This window comes from Mytilus edulis, chromosome 8 (genome assembly GCF_963676685.1).
Source record: "Mytilus edulis chromosome 8, xbMytEdul2.2, whole genome shotgun sequence".
Classification (NCBI taxonomy): domain Eukaryota; kingdom Metazoa; phylum Mollusca; class Bivalvia; order Mytilida; family Mytilidae; genus Mytilus; species Mytilus edulis.
In genome coordinates, this window is record NC_092351.1 from 8,286,634 (window position 1) to 8,302,790 (window position 16,157).

Consider the following 16,157-nt stretch of genomic DNA (forward strand, 5'->3'; position numbering starts at 1 on the left):
AATTTTCTTTTAATTTATGAAATCTGAAATGAGAAAAATTGAACCCCCCCCCAATTTTTTTTTCACATCCCCCTTTCCTTTATTCCAAAACCGATCTCAATTCAAATTCTAATGGAGTTTGCAACAATAACTACTCATTTAAATATATCATAAAATATTAAAATGTAAAAAAAGTGCTTGTTATCACTGAATGGTAAAGATTGTTTTAATTTATCAGTTGGTAGTAAAAGTGAATATACATTGTATATTGTACAAAACAATGATTTAAGTTGATTCAACTACTATTCTGGACAAAGAAAGATAACTCCAATTGAAATTTCTTGCTATTGCACAATATTGTGCAATTAGATATTTCTTGCTATTGCGCAATACTGTGCAATTGAAAATACTTGCTATTGCACAATACTGTGCAATTGAAGATTTCTTGCTATTGCGCAATACTGTGCAATTGAAAATTTCTTGTTATTGCACAATACTGTGCAATTGAAGATTTCTTGCTATTGCTGAGTACTGTGCAATTGAAAATTTCTTGCTATTGCACAATACTTAATATAATAATTTTGGATCCTGATTTGGACCAACTTGAAAACTGGGCCCATAATCATAAATCTAAGTACATGATAAGATTCAGCATATCAAAGTTTAATTTTGGACCCTTTGGACTTTAATGTAGACTAATTTGAAACAGGACCAAAAATTAAGAATCTACATACACAGTTAGATTTGGCATATCAAAGAACCCCAATTATTCAATTTTTGATGAAATCTAACAAAGTTTAATTTTGGATCCCGATTTGGACCAACTTGAAAACTGGACCAATAATCAAAAGTATAAGTACATTTTTAGATTCAGCATATCAAAGAACCCCAAGGAATCAATTTTTATTAAAATCAAAGTAAGTTTAATTTTGGACCCTTTGGACCTTAATGTAGACCAATTTGAAAATGGGACCAAAAATTAAAAATCTACATACACAGTTAGATTAGGCATATCAAAGAACCCCAATTATTTAATTTTTAATGAAATCAAACAAAGTTTAACTTTGGACCCTTTGGGCCCCTTATTCCTAAACTGTTGGGACCAAAACTCCCAAAATCAATCCCAACCTTCCTTTTATGGTCATAAACCTTGTGTTATTTACTTATACTTAAGTTATTGTGCGAAAACCAAGAATAATGCTTATTTGGGCCCTTTTTTGGCCCCTAATTCCTAAACTGTTGGAACCAAAACTTCCAAAATCAATCCCAACCTTTCTTTTGTGGTCATAAACCTTATGTCAAAATTTCATAGATTTCTTTTTACTTAAACTAAAGTTATAGTGCGAAAACCAAGAAAATGCTTATTTGGGCCCTTTTTGGCCCCTAATTCCTAAAATGTTGGGACCAAAACTCCCAAAACCAATCCTAACCTTCCTTTTGTGGTCATAAACCTTGTGTTAGAATTTCATAGATTTCTATTCACATTTACTAAAGTTAGAGTGCGAAAACTAAAAGTATTCGGACGCCACAGACGATGACGCAAACGTGATAGCAATATACGACGAAAATTTTTTCAATTTTTGCGGTTGTATAAAAATAATCATATGTTTTGTGTAAATATTCACAGACGTGGAGAAACAGCAGCTAAACAACACAAAAAGTACATCTAGTATTTCATATTACAATTTTAAAGAAAATACATCTCAGTTTATACATAGATATAATAAATAAGGCACACACAGTTTAACTCATAATTTGATATAAAACAAAATATGATATTTTCAATGCTTATATACAAATTTATACATTAACTTCTCAAGGCTGAGTATAAAGGAAATGTATTTATATCTTTGCAGCAACTTAAAAAAACATTTTATCCTTTTAAAACATCATATTTTAGATAAATGGAATTTCTGTAAAGCCTGAATCTGAACTTTTATCACATAATTAATGTTTATTGTTTTATAGGTAGGATCGGCCACTGCTATAGGAGAACAACCAATCAAAGGCTTGATAGATCCAGCCTGTATGGCAAGGATGTCTGTCGGGGAAGCCCTCACTAATTTGGTGTTTGCCTGTATAACAGATCTGAAGGTAAGGTCAACATTTGATAATTTAGATAATTTGTTTTCAGCTGACCTTACCCTTTTAGCAATTGTGGTTTTCTTCCATGGTTTTGTCTTTTTTGTTCATTGTTGAAGGTGGACATAGACCTTGGTAATTAGGAGCAACACTTCAATAATATTTTTATACGCCCGTCTTTTAGACGGGACGTATTATGGTATACCGTTGTCCGTCTGTCCGTCCGTCTGTCCGTCCGTCCGTCGTCCACACTTCGGACAATAACTCAAAAACGCTTTCACCAATTTCCATGAAACTTAAGTGAATTGTTTATATCTATTGATGTAAGCTCCCTTTCGTTTTTTTTTATTTCAGATTTTAAGTTTTGGATTTATGGGGCTTTATTCATAAAAAAGGGGGATTTTTAACACTTCGGACAATTACTCAAAAAGGCTTTCACCAATGTCCATGAAACTTTGGTGAATTGTTTATATCTATTGATGTAAGCTCCCTTTCAATTTTTATAAATTTCAGATTTTAAGTTTTGGATTTATGGGGCTTTATTCATAAAAAAGGGGGATTTTTAACACTTCGGACAATAACTCAAAAAGGCTTTCACCAATGTCCATGAACCTTTGGTGAATTGTTTATATCTATTGATGTAAGCTCCCTTTCAATTTTTATAAATTTCAGATTTTAAGTTTTGGATTTATGTGGCTTTATTCATAAAAAAGGGGGATTTTCCAATTTTGGGACAATAACTTATACGCCCGTCTTTTAGAGCAACGGGCGTATCATGCGCTTAAGCGCAGCCCTTAAGCGCAGCTCTTTATTTAATTATTATTTAATAATATTTTTGAGCTAGAAATATTGATCCATGATAGAACCACATAAATATTTACATAAAAGGTGTTAAAAATTTAAGGTATATTACATAATTGGAACTTGCAGGTACACTAGAGGAGTAGATTCGATAAGGCCCTAAAATGGCCCTCATTTTTAGCTTAAATTTCAAACTAGTATTTATTTTACATTATCACAATAAATCATAGCTAATACAATGACTAGAAAGGAAATAAGCATTTTTGTTAAAAATTAACGTTTTTGCGTTCTACCGATGACTTCTCAAACAGTAATCCTTGTTTTTTTCAACAAAAAGTCCAGGTTGAAATCCGGTCAATTTTGTCAAATTTCATCAAAATCTCCTAATCTGACCTATTTTGGATGTAAAAAAAACGCTTTAGAATAAAAGTTTTACACAATTAGTTCTTTTTAACTTTTTCACATGTATTAAAAACAACTTAAAACATTTTTTAGTTTATACCATTGAACTTTATAATCTGGGCCATATTTGGCCCTTACCAAACTTACTCCTTTGCATTGCACAAAATTACAAAAACTGAGTGAAAATTTGCTGAAATTTATGCAACTTTTGGAAAATTTTAATGACATATTCAGCAGAACAACAAAAAATCCCTTAACCCACTTTATCCTTTAACATTAATCTCATGTTTAACAGTATAATAGATTTTATAACCCTTAAGTTTAATTGTCATATAACGTGCATCAGTTAAGCACAGACTGCCTTCAAGCATCCTATAGCACAATTTTTAATTATTTAAACAAAGTGCAAATCGTATGATAATCCCTAGATATTGGTTGTATCCAAAAAATGTAAAATATGTTAAAAAAAATCTACAGATGTGTTTGGATTTCAGGTGCTGTAAACAAGCACTATCACTTTCTATATCATACAAGATATTGTTTGTAAAGACATAAAGTAATCAACTTATTTAGTTAAATTTCACTGTAGACAGTAACATGTTCATTTTGTATGGTCACTAGTTTCCTTTGTGTGAGATTGTAATGTACATCATTACCATCTGAAGTGGTTTGAAGTGTCTTCACTGGTTTATACTGTTTACCATCAGATGACACATGATGTACTGATCCTTCACTACACCTCACATACAGACTGCCATCTTGTAGTGTAGTCATACTCATGGGACGTGATGGTAATGTTAGAGTGTGATGTCGGTCATCAGTATAACTGTACCAGTACAGCTTTTTGTTGTTACCACAGTAGAATATTCTGTCAAGAGAACCATGTAACTTCTGGGGATCACAATCAGTCTGTATTGTCTGTACCACCTCTCCTGTCTGATGATCTGTTATCAGTAGTATGTTGACACCACCTACAACTAACTTGTTGTTTATAGTTGTAATGCCACCTAAAGACCACATGTCAGGTACTGATATTGATTTAAGTTTGAGTTTATTGTGTATGTCATACATCTCTATACACTGACTACCATACACTGTAACAGCTACTGTAGAGTTATTGACTGCTGTAACACTGTATGGTCCACCCTGTACATCTATACTGTCTAGCTGTGATCCATCTGTATTACAGATCACTAGTCTCCTCTGTAAAGATATACATATCACCAGTCTACCATCATCCATCATTACTATATCTGTCACATCACACCAGTCATCACCAATTACTGATGTCAGGTTTGTCTGATGATGTAGTGTGAAGATAGACTGTCCTAGTTTGTATGGCTGCATTTGATGTTTCTGCTTAATAACTGAAATACACAATTAGATATAAGACAGTTTCAGACAAAAGAGGATTATTTTTTATAGAATGTTTCTTTTATTCCATGCATCAAAATGGGGGTAATGAACTGACAAAAAAACATTGTATCAAGAATTGTTATTGCAAATGAACCTTTTTCAATTAAATTCAACAAGATTTGAAATTGTTATTTTAATTTAACATCAATAAAAAAGAGATGTTTTCTTTCTTTGTAAATCCAATGGTTTGGAATAAATCAAGTAACAAATGAAAAAAGTTTAAGAATACTTGTTGAGTATACCTTGTCTGTCAGTTTTCACTTTGGACGATTGCCTTTTTACATAATGTAATATTTCCTGTAATAGTAAGGAAAAGTTTATCAATTTCATAATGATGTTTTCTTTGTTTATCCACTGGTTGTTTTACTTTAGGTATTGAGATGATTCAGAATGAGAAGGAAAATAAGTCAGTATTATCTTTGGATGATTGACATCTTAGATACAGTAATATCTTCTGTAATAGTAAGGAAAAGTTTATAAATTCCTGTGATGTTTATTTTGAATATGCAAATAAATGTTATGTGAATTTTTTTCTATAGTACTGGACAAGATAATAATTTAGTCATGCCAAATATTTCTTTATTAGAAACAAAGTGAATTCTGCACAGTTTTTTGAAAAGTGCAAATTTAACAAGAGTAATAGGGGAATATCAAGGGTGGTATTATACCTTTATGAATATGTATTTTAAATTATGGACAGTCATTTCAATTTAATGTAATAATATTCTTATTTTTTCTCTCTCAGTGCATTCGTGATCTTTTATGTCTTTTTGTTGGTTAGCTGAGCTGTTTTTCTGTTTTGGTTGCATGTTGCTTTGTATTTTGTCTTTAAAAAATAAATAAACAGAAACAATCAAAGATTTGCCACCAACACCAAATCATTAAAATCATGAAAGCATTAACGCCATATGAAACCAGTAACTGGTGAAAAATAATGTGTATCTAATTCTTGATCTAATTCATGTATATATCATAAACGTAGTCTTTTGTATCACAATTTTATCATTTTTTACGCATCAATATTGTATTATCATAAAAAAAAAATATTTCACTGTCAGTGTTGATGTTAAATTTGACTGCCAACTAATTGCTGTGTTTTAATCTTTTTTTACCATTTGTCAGCTTTGTAAACCAACAACAAAAGTTTGTAAGGGTTCCACGGAACCCAGTGTTTCGCCTACTGTTGCTGTAAATCGCAGGCTCAACAAAAATGAGGAAACAAATAAATCAAAAATATTCCTCTCGATACTATCTTTTTTGATTGTAAGAAGCTTCTGTCCAAACTTGTTAAAATCCAGGATAGTTTATGAATCTAATAAATGTTTTAAAAACTGCAGACTGTATGTAATGTTAACTCAAGAAAAACTAAGCCCATCTATAAGTGAAATACTGTAAAACAGCTACAAAATTATAACAAAATTTCCCTCCAGATACTAGCTTTACATCATAAACAAGCTTCTGTGCATGTTTGGTACAAACTCAGGATAGTTTAAGAAAGTTATTTAAAAAAAAATTAAAAAAACTTTTAACACAGACTGATAGTAATGTTTCCTGGCAAAAAAAATAAGTCCATTTATACGAAAAAAAATACGGAAAAAACAGATTTTTTTTTTAACTTACTTTTGGATACTATTTTATGATCATAAACAAGCTTCTGTCCAAGTTTGGTAAAAATCTAGGATAGTTTAAGAAAACTATAACCACAAGAGTGAATAATTGGGGATGCTGCCGTTGAAGGAATGTAGGATCACTATGTTTCCCTTTTTCGACAAAAGTCAAAGGCTTGACAAAAAAGCATATATATTGAGGAAAGCAGGTGTATATTATCTACAAAAATAATTTAATTTGATGACGTATTAATGTTTCAGTTTGTTGACTCTCTTTCTGCCATGTTTTACCCCCTTCACACTTGGGTATTGCCCTAACCGGATTTTACAAGAAAGGTTAAGCTGAGGTTTTTTCATAAGGAAAACAATTGGAGGACTTGTTGTCTGAAAACCATGCAACATTTTAAAAAATGAATTTCTTCTAGATTTTGAAAAATTAAAGAATTCTTTTAAGAAAAAAGTATATGTTAGAAGTTTCATATGACTTTAAGATATGACTAACAACCACATTTGTTCTGATTAAGGACACACGAAGACTTGAGATAGGCACATAAAGATATGTTCATTGTTTATGTAAATAATGAAAGACAGTAAGATATAGCTAACAGTCCACTATTGATTTAATTGGTGACAGCACATAAAGATATGATCAGTATTTGTTCCTACCTCCAGTTTTGTTAATAGCTCCACATTTGATTGGCCATTGTTGATATTCATTGCAGTCAAGATATCAGCAGTGCTTGATAATTTGTCACTTATCTAAAATTATACAAGTAGTTAAATGATGTACTAAAATAGGATATAACAAAATTACTGAACTCAAAGGCAGAAATTGTTTCCCTTTTTTTTTTTGTGTTACCCTTGCTTGATAAAAATGAAAAGGGAGAAGATTATAGATTTTGTGGTATATAGGATAAAGAGGACACTGTGACTTAAAGAAGAACACACGAAATTGACATCAAACCAGGTTTTCTTGTTCTTAAGGCGAAGTGTACGTAAATGAACTACACAATGGATTTTTTTAAAATTTTACATGTAGATTCTGCTTGTAAAAATAAATCGGAAAATAAAATAAAAAAAGGGGGTAACCGTTTTCGTTTTTGAGATACGAGCTGTTGAAGTTAACAGCATTATACACCAAAATTACAAAGGATATATAGGGAAAATCGTGAAATTCGGCAGGAATTGTTACATTTCCAAGATTTTCTATTATATTAGACAATCGATTTTTTCAAAAAATTTATGAGACGATTCTAAAATGTCTGAGGAATCGATTGGTGCAAAGAAAGTCCTTAGCAACCGTGCTACTTTTCAAGCTATACCCTGTTAAAGTTGAATCTTGAGTGTAAAAAAACAAAAAAACAACGACAACGTTATTGACGTCGCCGCAACAGTTACGACGCTTCATATAGTTCTATACTTGTATGAAATATATACCGTTTTGTTGGAGTTCGTGTTGCTCGGTCTTTAGTTCTTTATGTTACGTTTTGTGTACTATTGTATTGTATTTGTCTATTATATTTGGGTGCGTGCGGAGATCTCCAAGCTAGAAAACGGTTGACATTTTCTTCATTATGAACTAGAACTATTTTCGACCTTGGTGCCTTATTTTTGTTAAAATGTAAACACTGCGACGTGTTTTCAAAATCTTTGTTCCCATAAAACTTCATTTCATCAAGGTCTCTTCTCAGAATATCAGCCATCTGTCTGGCACAGGATAACAAATCAATATTTAAGTAAATTTAAGTTGTGTGGTAATTCTTAGTACATTTGGGTAAATTAATCTTATCTTTGTGCCGCATAAGCATCTCTATAATTCAACACATTCCTGACCCACGACATTATATATTTTATGCATTGCATGCGCTTCTTTTTATCACAATCCAGACCGGTTAGTAACTGTTGTACTTTACACGTCTGAAGACAAATATTTGCGTGAAACATTTTTGTATGATTTTTATTTCTGGAAATCAATCTGAAATCTACAACAGTCCTTTACCGAAAGTCGGACTGGACCTTTACTTTTATGTGCATTCGGGATTTACATAAATTGTAACTCGAATAATTCAGTCGTATTATTCAGCTTATGTACGAATGCTACATTTCTCGTGTGGGAGAATATCGGACATGGAAAGGGCTTGAATTATTCGAGTTACTCAAATTGAAACTCTGGAATATATTTCTAGCTGTTCGGAATTCGCGAAAACAAATGATTGTTTTTCGGCATTACGGTATTGAATCAATATGAGAGATACCAATTTTTTCTTTTAACAAATTCGAATACCAGTCAGTTTATAGGACTTTAGTTTGAAATAGGGGCGGTAATCAAGACCGTAACTAGGCCTTTTATTTTAGTGAGGCAGAGTAATTGAGCCGAGCGAAGCAAGGAGAAAATTTGTTGGCAGGTTATGGAATGAATGGTGCAAAATCCTGCATTCTGAGAATTTCCAGAGGGCTTGAACATGTTTAAAATTTGGACACTTTTTATATAAATTATTCATGTTTAAAGACATTTACTTACACCAAGGTTTTAACATCTTTATTTGTTTTTATATGTCAGATAAACTTCCAAACAAAAAATTGAGTCTGCTGCCAGAACATTAAACAAACATCGACTCAGTAGAAATTGTTATTCAAATGGCCAGTTACGTGAAATCGTTTCAGAATTTTTGGTCTTCTGACATCCTTATACCGATGAACATGGTGCATGGCAAGACCACAAAATCCATCGCCTCTCGTGCAAACCCTTTCCTAAGTTTGCAGTTGTCTCAGGGCAGAAAAAAGAATATTCACAGCAGAGGATTGTCAATGGGATAGTTAATAAAAGCACAAGAACACGTTGTACATTTGTGTAAAATTCCTGAAAAAAGGAATTAAGCATTCCTTTACCATCATACACTCGCTGTTACAAAATATTAAACTCGCTTTTATGCTGACAAAAAGTAATCAAACTAGAGATAGAATGAGATAAGATACATGTATATGATTCTATATATAGAGTTAGTTTACTAGTTTGATATGGGTACAGAGGAATTGGACTGGAGTTTTTCACCGTTTACATGTAGGTCTGTGATTTCAAATTATTTCTGGTAACATATTTAAGATCGAGAATCAATAAATTAGGGGTTGGGGTCCAATTCCAAAATCCCAAATATAAAAGGAACGAAATTCCGTAGTTCAGAATTAGAAAAAGACAACTTCTCGTTTTAAAGGTCCTCAATTACGTCAACTTGGAATACAGGATTTTCTTAAAAATTTTAAGATTAAAGAAACATGGATAAAAACTAATCCATGCAGGTTTCATATTATTTATATTTGGTTAATCTGTTAAGAGAACAAATAAAGTTGGAGAATCAGAGAAATGAATAGGAACACACGAGTTGGAGGACTGCTCTCGTACAAGTCTATTTATAGTTATTGGATTAGTTTCAGAGGTAATTTTCAGTACTCAAACTCTTAAGGTCTGTTGTGATAACAAGCAACATCAGAAAGTTTACTAGAACTATTCCCTCCTCACATTCAGTATCGCTTTTCGTTTTTCTGCAACCAGATAACCATGATTATTACTGTTATTAGGTTAATGTAATCGGAAAACATCACCCATTGAGATGCTGAGCTATATCAAGGAAGGATAGTTTGAAAGGAATGATGCCAAGTTATAGAAATTAAGGTTGACACAAACCAACAGAAGACATATGTTTCGTGCTAGAGGCGTGCAATTACGTACACTTCGCCTTAAATGCTTTCTTCTTCGTTTGACCTTCATGCTATTTTTTAGTACCATTATAACAACTGTGATTGAAAGTTCTCATATTTAGAAAGATTGGTTGTCTTCATGTAATTGGCAAGATTGTAATGTCTCCAATTTTATCTAAACACTATACAGGAGAACTGGACTTTGATTTTTTTTATCATTGTAGTCTAATATTATGTTTCAAAATCTTTGCCTTTGACCTTGATATTGGAAATCTATTGTAACATTGTGAGTGAAGTCACTAATCTGTTCTCTGATTTGAAGATTGTAATTGTTGATGTATTAGCATACATTTTTTAATAATTTTATTTTGGATGTAACATGTCTTCTGATTGGCTGAAAGTGTTCTGTTTATTATTTCATAGACATAATTTTGTCATGTGACCGTGACGTCATCAATGTTTTTCATAATTTACACCGGTTAAGCATGGAATTTAGAATTAAATTATAAGGAATGACTGTAATATTTTTTCTGTCTACTCAAAATAACATAAAAAATGTGGTGTCAATTACTTATCAGATTTGGTTAAATTGTTATTATACTTCCAATCTAGGAGTGAGACTATATTGCATTCAACTTATCTGTATGACTGTGCATCAATTGATCTGTTATCCCAACAAATATTTCTTTAACATTTTTCACATCTTCTACTGAACAGAATGACTTGATATTTGGTCAGCATATACAAATATATACTTACATAATATTTGGTTTGTATATAACCTTATGGTCTTATGTTGATAATAAGTTTTTTTAAATAAATGAGAAGTAATATATGATAGGTTGAAAGTTTTTAAATGTGTATGCATTGAATAAATATATGCTGTTTTTTTGTCAGCTAATGTTCCTTGACACAGATAACAACGAGAAAACCTTGTATAAATGACCAAGATCAAAGAGTCTGAGCTATGTTTGCTGTTAATAAAATACAAGTTGAGTAAAATGTCATTTATTCAGAAATTAATTTAAAATGCAACTTACATCTTAACAATTATAATAGTACTGCATAAATGACAATGACTTTAATAAGCAAAGGTGGGGTTGAAAAAGTGCCACACCGTAACAAAATAAACATAAAAAAAAAATGACAAAAATAAAAGTGAGTTGAAAAATTAACTCACCAACATATGTATATACAAATTATATAAACAAGTATACATGAATATTGTAATTAATTCATGTTTAAAGAAAAAAATAAATGTCCTATATAATAACACTTAAAAGGGAGGGAAATGGGAGGGTTTTCAGATAAATTCAAAACGATCTTTTCTTTCTCCCAAAACAAAGGCGAATGACCGCATGTCCAAGCACATGTAGAAATTTGATATTAATTACCGATTTTAAGAACTGACCAATCAGATAATGTAATTAGATGATCATGCATTGAACATGATGTAGTCCTTGACCTCATGTTGATATACTTAAACAAAGAAATGCCTTCTACACACATGGCATTAATAAAATCAATATTATCGGAAATTCCAGTCAAAAAATCTTTTATTTACAATAAATGTTAATATTTGTGACTACATGTATGATTTGCTTGTAAAACTTGTATATGCTTATATAGGATAACTTTTGGATGCCAGATAATGGATCTATATAAATTATGACTAAGGGTGCAAATTGTAACCCATTATTTTGCCTCTGAATGAGGTTCGTTAAGGATCAAAATCAGTCGAACAATGAATCATCACAGGACACTGTTAATCATATATTGTAGCATGTTTTTAAAGTCTGATTTGGATTGGTATGTATATAACATATGTTACTTACCTCTTCAAGTTTTTTGTGAATGTCCAGAAGACAAACAAAGTACTTGTTACACAGTGAGTCGTCCAATGGTCTGTTCTGTATCCTAATGAAGTCATCTTGTTTACTGGGGTCAAGTTGAAGAACACGTGTCATAAGGTCATTCCACAGTGTTTGGTATTCTTTTTCAGATATGGCTCCTTTGGTGTTGTGACTAAGATAGTTGTTCTTAAATTCCCTTAGTTCTTTTATCAATGTCTCTTCAACTGATGTCAGATTGCAGCAATTCAGTAAAATCAAACTGGCCAAGGTGATATCAAGATCATCTAATGTTACATTATTAGTTGTATACAAGCAGTGACAGTGATGTTTAGGTGGTCCTGGCATCTCTGTGTATAGTAAATCCCATTGGCTATAGTTTAATGGAAGTTTCCTCCGATTCCTACAGTTGGTAGTGTCAACACAACACTTTATATTGGTGTGACGTAGATGGAACAGGATGTGTATGACAGGTTTACTGTTAATGAAATCTTGTAGACATCCCAATCCTTTACTTTTGTAGTCTTTCACTAGCCTCCGTCTGAAAACTGGTGTAACGATCTCTAGTATAACAGAACCGACTATAAAGTACCGTCTACGGTCATCTGTGTCCAACCTATTGTAAAAGAAAAACATTGAAAACTTAAGACATACTATTATTTTCTAGCTTTTGTATGTGATCTAATGAACCAACAATTGAGAAATGTCGACCAGTCCTCCTGGTCCATTTAATAGATAACAACAAGTTGCTATTCCAAGTGCAGCTGGATATGACTGCAGAGGTCCAACCCTGAACAGTTGGGGCAAAAAAGGGCACAAAATTCGCGCTTGATACTGGTCTGAATTTGGATTATATTTGACACATACTTAGTTATGTTTCTGACAAGAACTTAGAATTGGTTATATGACTTGAATTTATATTCAATTTTTCTTTTTTGTTCAACACACCGTGCTGTTATGAAATTCGACCCCCCTTTTTCCACTAAAGAAAAAACAAATACCCCCCTTTTTTTTTTGCTTTTGTGCAATACTTATAAATTACATGGCATTTTCCATATTGGCCTTGTATCAGCCCTGCACTCCCATTTCAAGCCAGAGGGCTTGAAATGGGTCGTGGGCTGATACCACGGTTTATATGTAAAAGAACATGTAATAATCTATTGATCACATATTTTCAAGCAAGAGAAAAAAGACAGCATATACCAAATTATGTTAGATATTTTCAACAAAAATTCAAAAAAACATTTAATGAAAAAAATTTAAGAAATGTATCACAGTGAGTAAACAAAGATTTGTGAAAGTTTAACAAATAATTAACAAATATATATTTAATCTCAGAATTGTAAATAAGAAACAACTTAAAGTGTTACATTTCCAATAAATGCTGAGGAAGAATAAACCATATCGCTACTATGATTTGGAAATATGTTCTGCTTGAACTTTCGATGTCATACAAGAATCACTTTTCCATTGTGGCGTCATATATTTTCTAAATTCTTTATGACGTTAAAATTTTACGGGAACTTTTGTGATTTCTACTGTTGATTTTTACATTTTTTCTACTACAGCAGATTTGTCACTATTGTAAATTTCTTTTCATTGTTCTCATTTTTAATTTTTGTATGAATTTACATGCATCGTCATATTTGATCTGTGAGAAACCTCTCCTGATCGTCTAGATGCTTTGGATGACAAAATATTAAAATGTAAAAAAAGTGCTTGTTATCACTGAATGGTAAAGATTGTTTTAATTTATCAGTTGGTAGTAAAAGTGAATATACATTGTATATTGTTTAAAACAATGATTTAAGTTGATTCAACTACTATTCTGGACAAAGAAAGATAACTCCAATTGAAAATTTCTTGCTATTGCACAATATTGTGCAATTAGATATTTCTTGCTATTGCGCAATACTGTGCAATTGAAAATACTTGCTATTGCACAATACTGTGCAATTGAAGATTTCTTGCTATTGCACAATATTGTGCAATTGAAAATTTCTTGCTATTGCACAATACTGTGCAATTGAAGATTTCTTGCTATTGCTGAATACTGTGCAATTGAAAATTTCTTGCTTTTGCACAATACTTAATATAATAATTTTGGATCCTGATTTGGACCAACTTAAAAACTGGGCCCAAAATCAAAAAAATAAGTACATGTTTAGATTTAGCATATCAAAGAAGCCCAAGAATTAAATTTTTGTTGAAATCAAACTTAGTTTAATTTTGGACCCTTTGGACTTTAATGTAGACCAATTTGAAAACGGGACCAAAAATTAAGAATCTACATACACAGTTAGATATGGCATATCAAAGAACCCCAATTATTCAATTTTTGATGAAATCAAACAAAAAGTTTAATTTTGGACCAACTTGAAAACTGGGCCAATAATAAAAAATCTATGTACATTTTTAGATTCCGCATATCAAAGAACCCCAAGGATTCAATTTTTGTTAAAATCAAACCAAGTTTAATTTTGGACCCTTCGAACCTTGATGTAGACCAATTTGAAAACGGGACCAAAAATTAAGAATCTACATACACAATTAGATTCGGCATATCAAAGAACCCCAATTAATCAATTTTTGATGAATCAAACAAAGTTTAAATTTGGAACCTTTGGGCCCCTTATTCCTAAACTGTTGGGACTAAAACTCCCAAAATCAATCCCAACCTTCCTTTTGTGTTCATAAATCTTGTGTTTGAATTTCATTGATTTCTATTTACTTATACTAAAGTTATTGTGCGAAAACCAAGAATAATGCTTATTCGGGCCCTTTTTTGGCCCCTAATTCCTAATCAGTTGGAAACAATACTCCCAAAATCAATCCCAACCTTCCTTTTGTGGTCATAAACCTTGTGTCAAAATTTCATAGATTTCTATTTACTTAAACTAAAGTTATAGTGCGAAAAGCAAGAAAATGCTTATTTGGGGCCTTTTTGGCCCCTAATTCCTGAACTGTTGGGACCAAAACTTCCAAAATCAATCCCAACCTTCCTTTTGTGGTCATAAACCTTGTGTTAAAATTTCATAGATTTCTATTTACCTTAACTAAAGTTATAGTGCGAAAACCAAAAGTATTCGGACGACGACGACGCTGACACCAACGTGATACCAATATACGACTAAAAAATTTCAATTCTTGCGGTCGTATAAAAACTGTATTGTCAGTTGACTCACATTCTCAATCGTTATATCACATATAACAGAACCAGCGCTGAAGTAATGCCTATTATCCTCTTTATACATCCTGCAGTAATATTGTCCCAAGTGTTTATGAAACTTAATTCACAGGTTTTTATCAGCAATGCCTTGTACAAAATAAAAAAATCTAACAAAATATTGAGAGGATAGAATATCAAGTAAGGGATTCCATAGCGGAACATCATAATATATTCTAACAATTTGTCATGAATGAAAACATCAAAAAAGACAAATTTAAATAGAAATGTCATGTTGAGACTCGGAGTGTTGAGATAGGAGTGATTAATATAAAAGGGGGAATTCAGAATAGCAATGAAATCTTTTAGAGGAACTCACTTTTGAGAGAGGAGAGTATTTATCAAATTAAGAGAATATTATATGGGGAACTGAATATTGTCAAGTGAGTAAATATAAACTTTGGAGAAAATTAAAGAAAACAGTATTGTGTTATGATATGTATTAGATTATTATAATCCTATTATGGGTCAAAGTGAAATAATGACAGGAACAAGGGATATCTGTTAACTTAAAGTTACTCTGAGTAAATAAAGTAAATGATAATATGAATTAGTTTTATTTAAATATTATATTACATCATTGACCAAATTGTTTCAGAAGAGCTTCTTTACTTTCACTTTTGTTATAGATGATATTTTCTCTTTTTGGTAGCTGCAAATTATCAATAAAGTATAGTAAATCATTTTTAACTAACCTTTTGCTCATATCAATTTGTTTTTGTTGGTTAGCCTGTAGAGATTTGCTTTCTGGAAAACAGTTAACCAAAGATCGACCACACTTTATAGATGGAAATCCCCATTACTATTTTTAGAATTAAATAACTTAGCTTGAAAAAAAAGCATTATCTCCCTTTTGATATAATTTTAAGCAGGAGATAATCTAATGAATTTAAGAAAATAAAATAAAATCCAAATGTACAAAATGTCTAGTATTTCTTAAAATTGATGTTTTATTATTAGTTTTCTTTTGAGTCCAGTGGTTAATTACAATATAAGTTAAGTTCTTTTTTTTATTTTTACTGTTTTATTTTACTTTAAAAACATTGTGAAGGCTCTATTTATATGAATTGTTGCAGCATGTGCTTGTATTGGGGTTGT

At 31.5% G+C, this 16,157-nt stretch overlaps 2 protein-coding genes across 2 annotated transcripts in view; one reads left to right on the plus strand and one right to left on the minus strand.

Moving 5' to 3' along the window:
- Nucleotides 1-16,157, plus strand: part of LOC139486728 (phosphoribosylformylglycinamidine synthase-like) — a 132,506-nt gene that overhangs the window by 99,486 nt on the left and 16,863 nt on the right. The window contains exon 15 of the mRNA XM_071271655.1: nt 1,948-2,073. Coding sequence (XP_071127756.1) covers nt 1,948-2,073 — 126 coding nt within the window. The remainder of the gene's footprint in view (nt 1-1,947; nt 2,074-16,157) is intronic.
- On the minus strand, nt 3,468-15,851 carry LOC139486732 (uncharacterized). The gene is made up of 5 exons (XM_071271661.1): nt 15,755-15,851; nt 11,819-12,449; nt 6,954-7,046; nt 4,923-4,977; nt 3,468-4,631 (listed from the first exon to the last, which is right to left on the minus strand). The coding sequence occupies exons 1-5, from the start codon at nt 15,763-15,765 to the stop codon at nt 3,838-3,840; spliced, it is 1,584 nt and encodes a 527-aa protein (XP_071127762.1). The 5' UTR covers nt 15,766-15,851; the 3' UTR covers nt 3,468-3,837.

What these genes read in the sequence shown, in the direction of transcription:
- LOC139486732 (XM_071271661.1), bottom strand. An exon ending in AGCTATTAACAAAACTGGAG is followed by an intron (nt 4,978 to 6,953) that starts GTAGGAACAAAT and finishes TTACTATTACAG; the next exon opens with GAAATATTACATTATGTAAA. An exon ending in AGTGAAAACTGACAGACAAG is followed by an intron (nt 4,632 to 4,922) that starts GTATACTCAACA and finishes TGTGTATTTCAG; the next exon opens with TTATTAAGCAGAAACATCAA.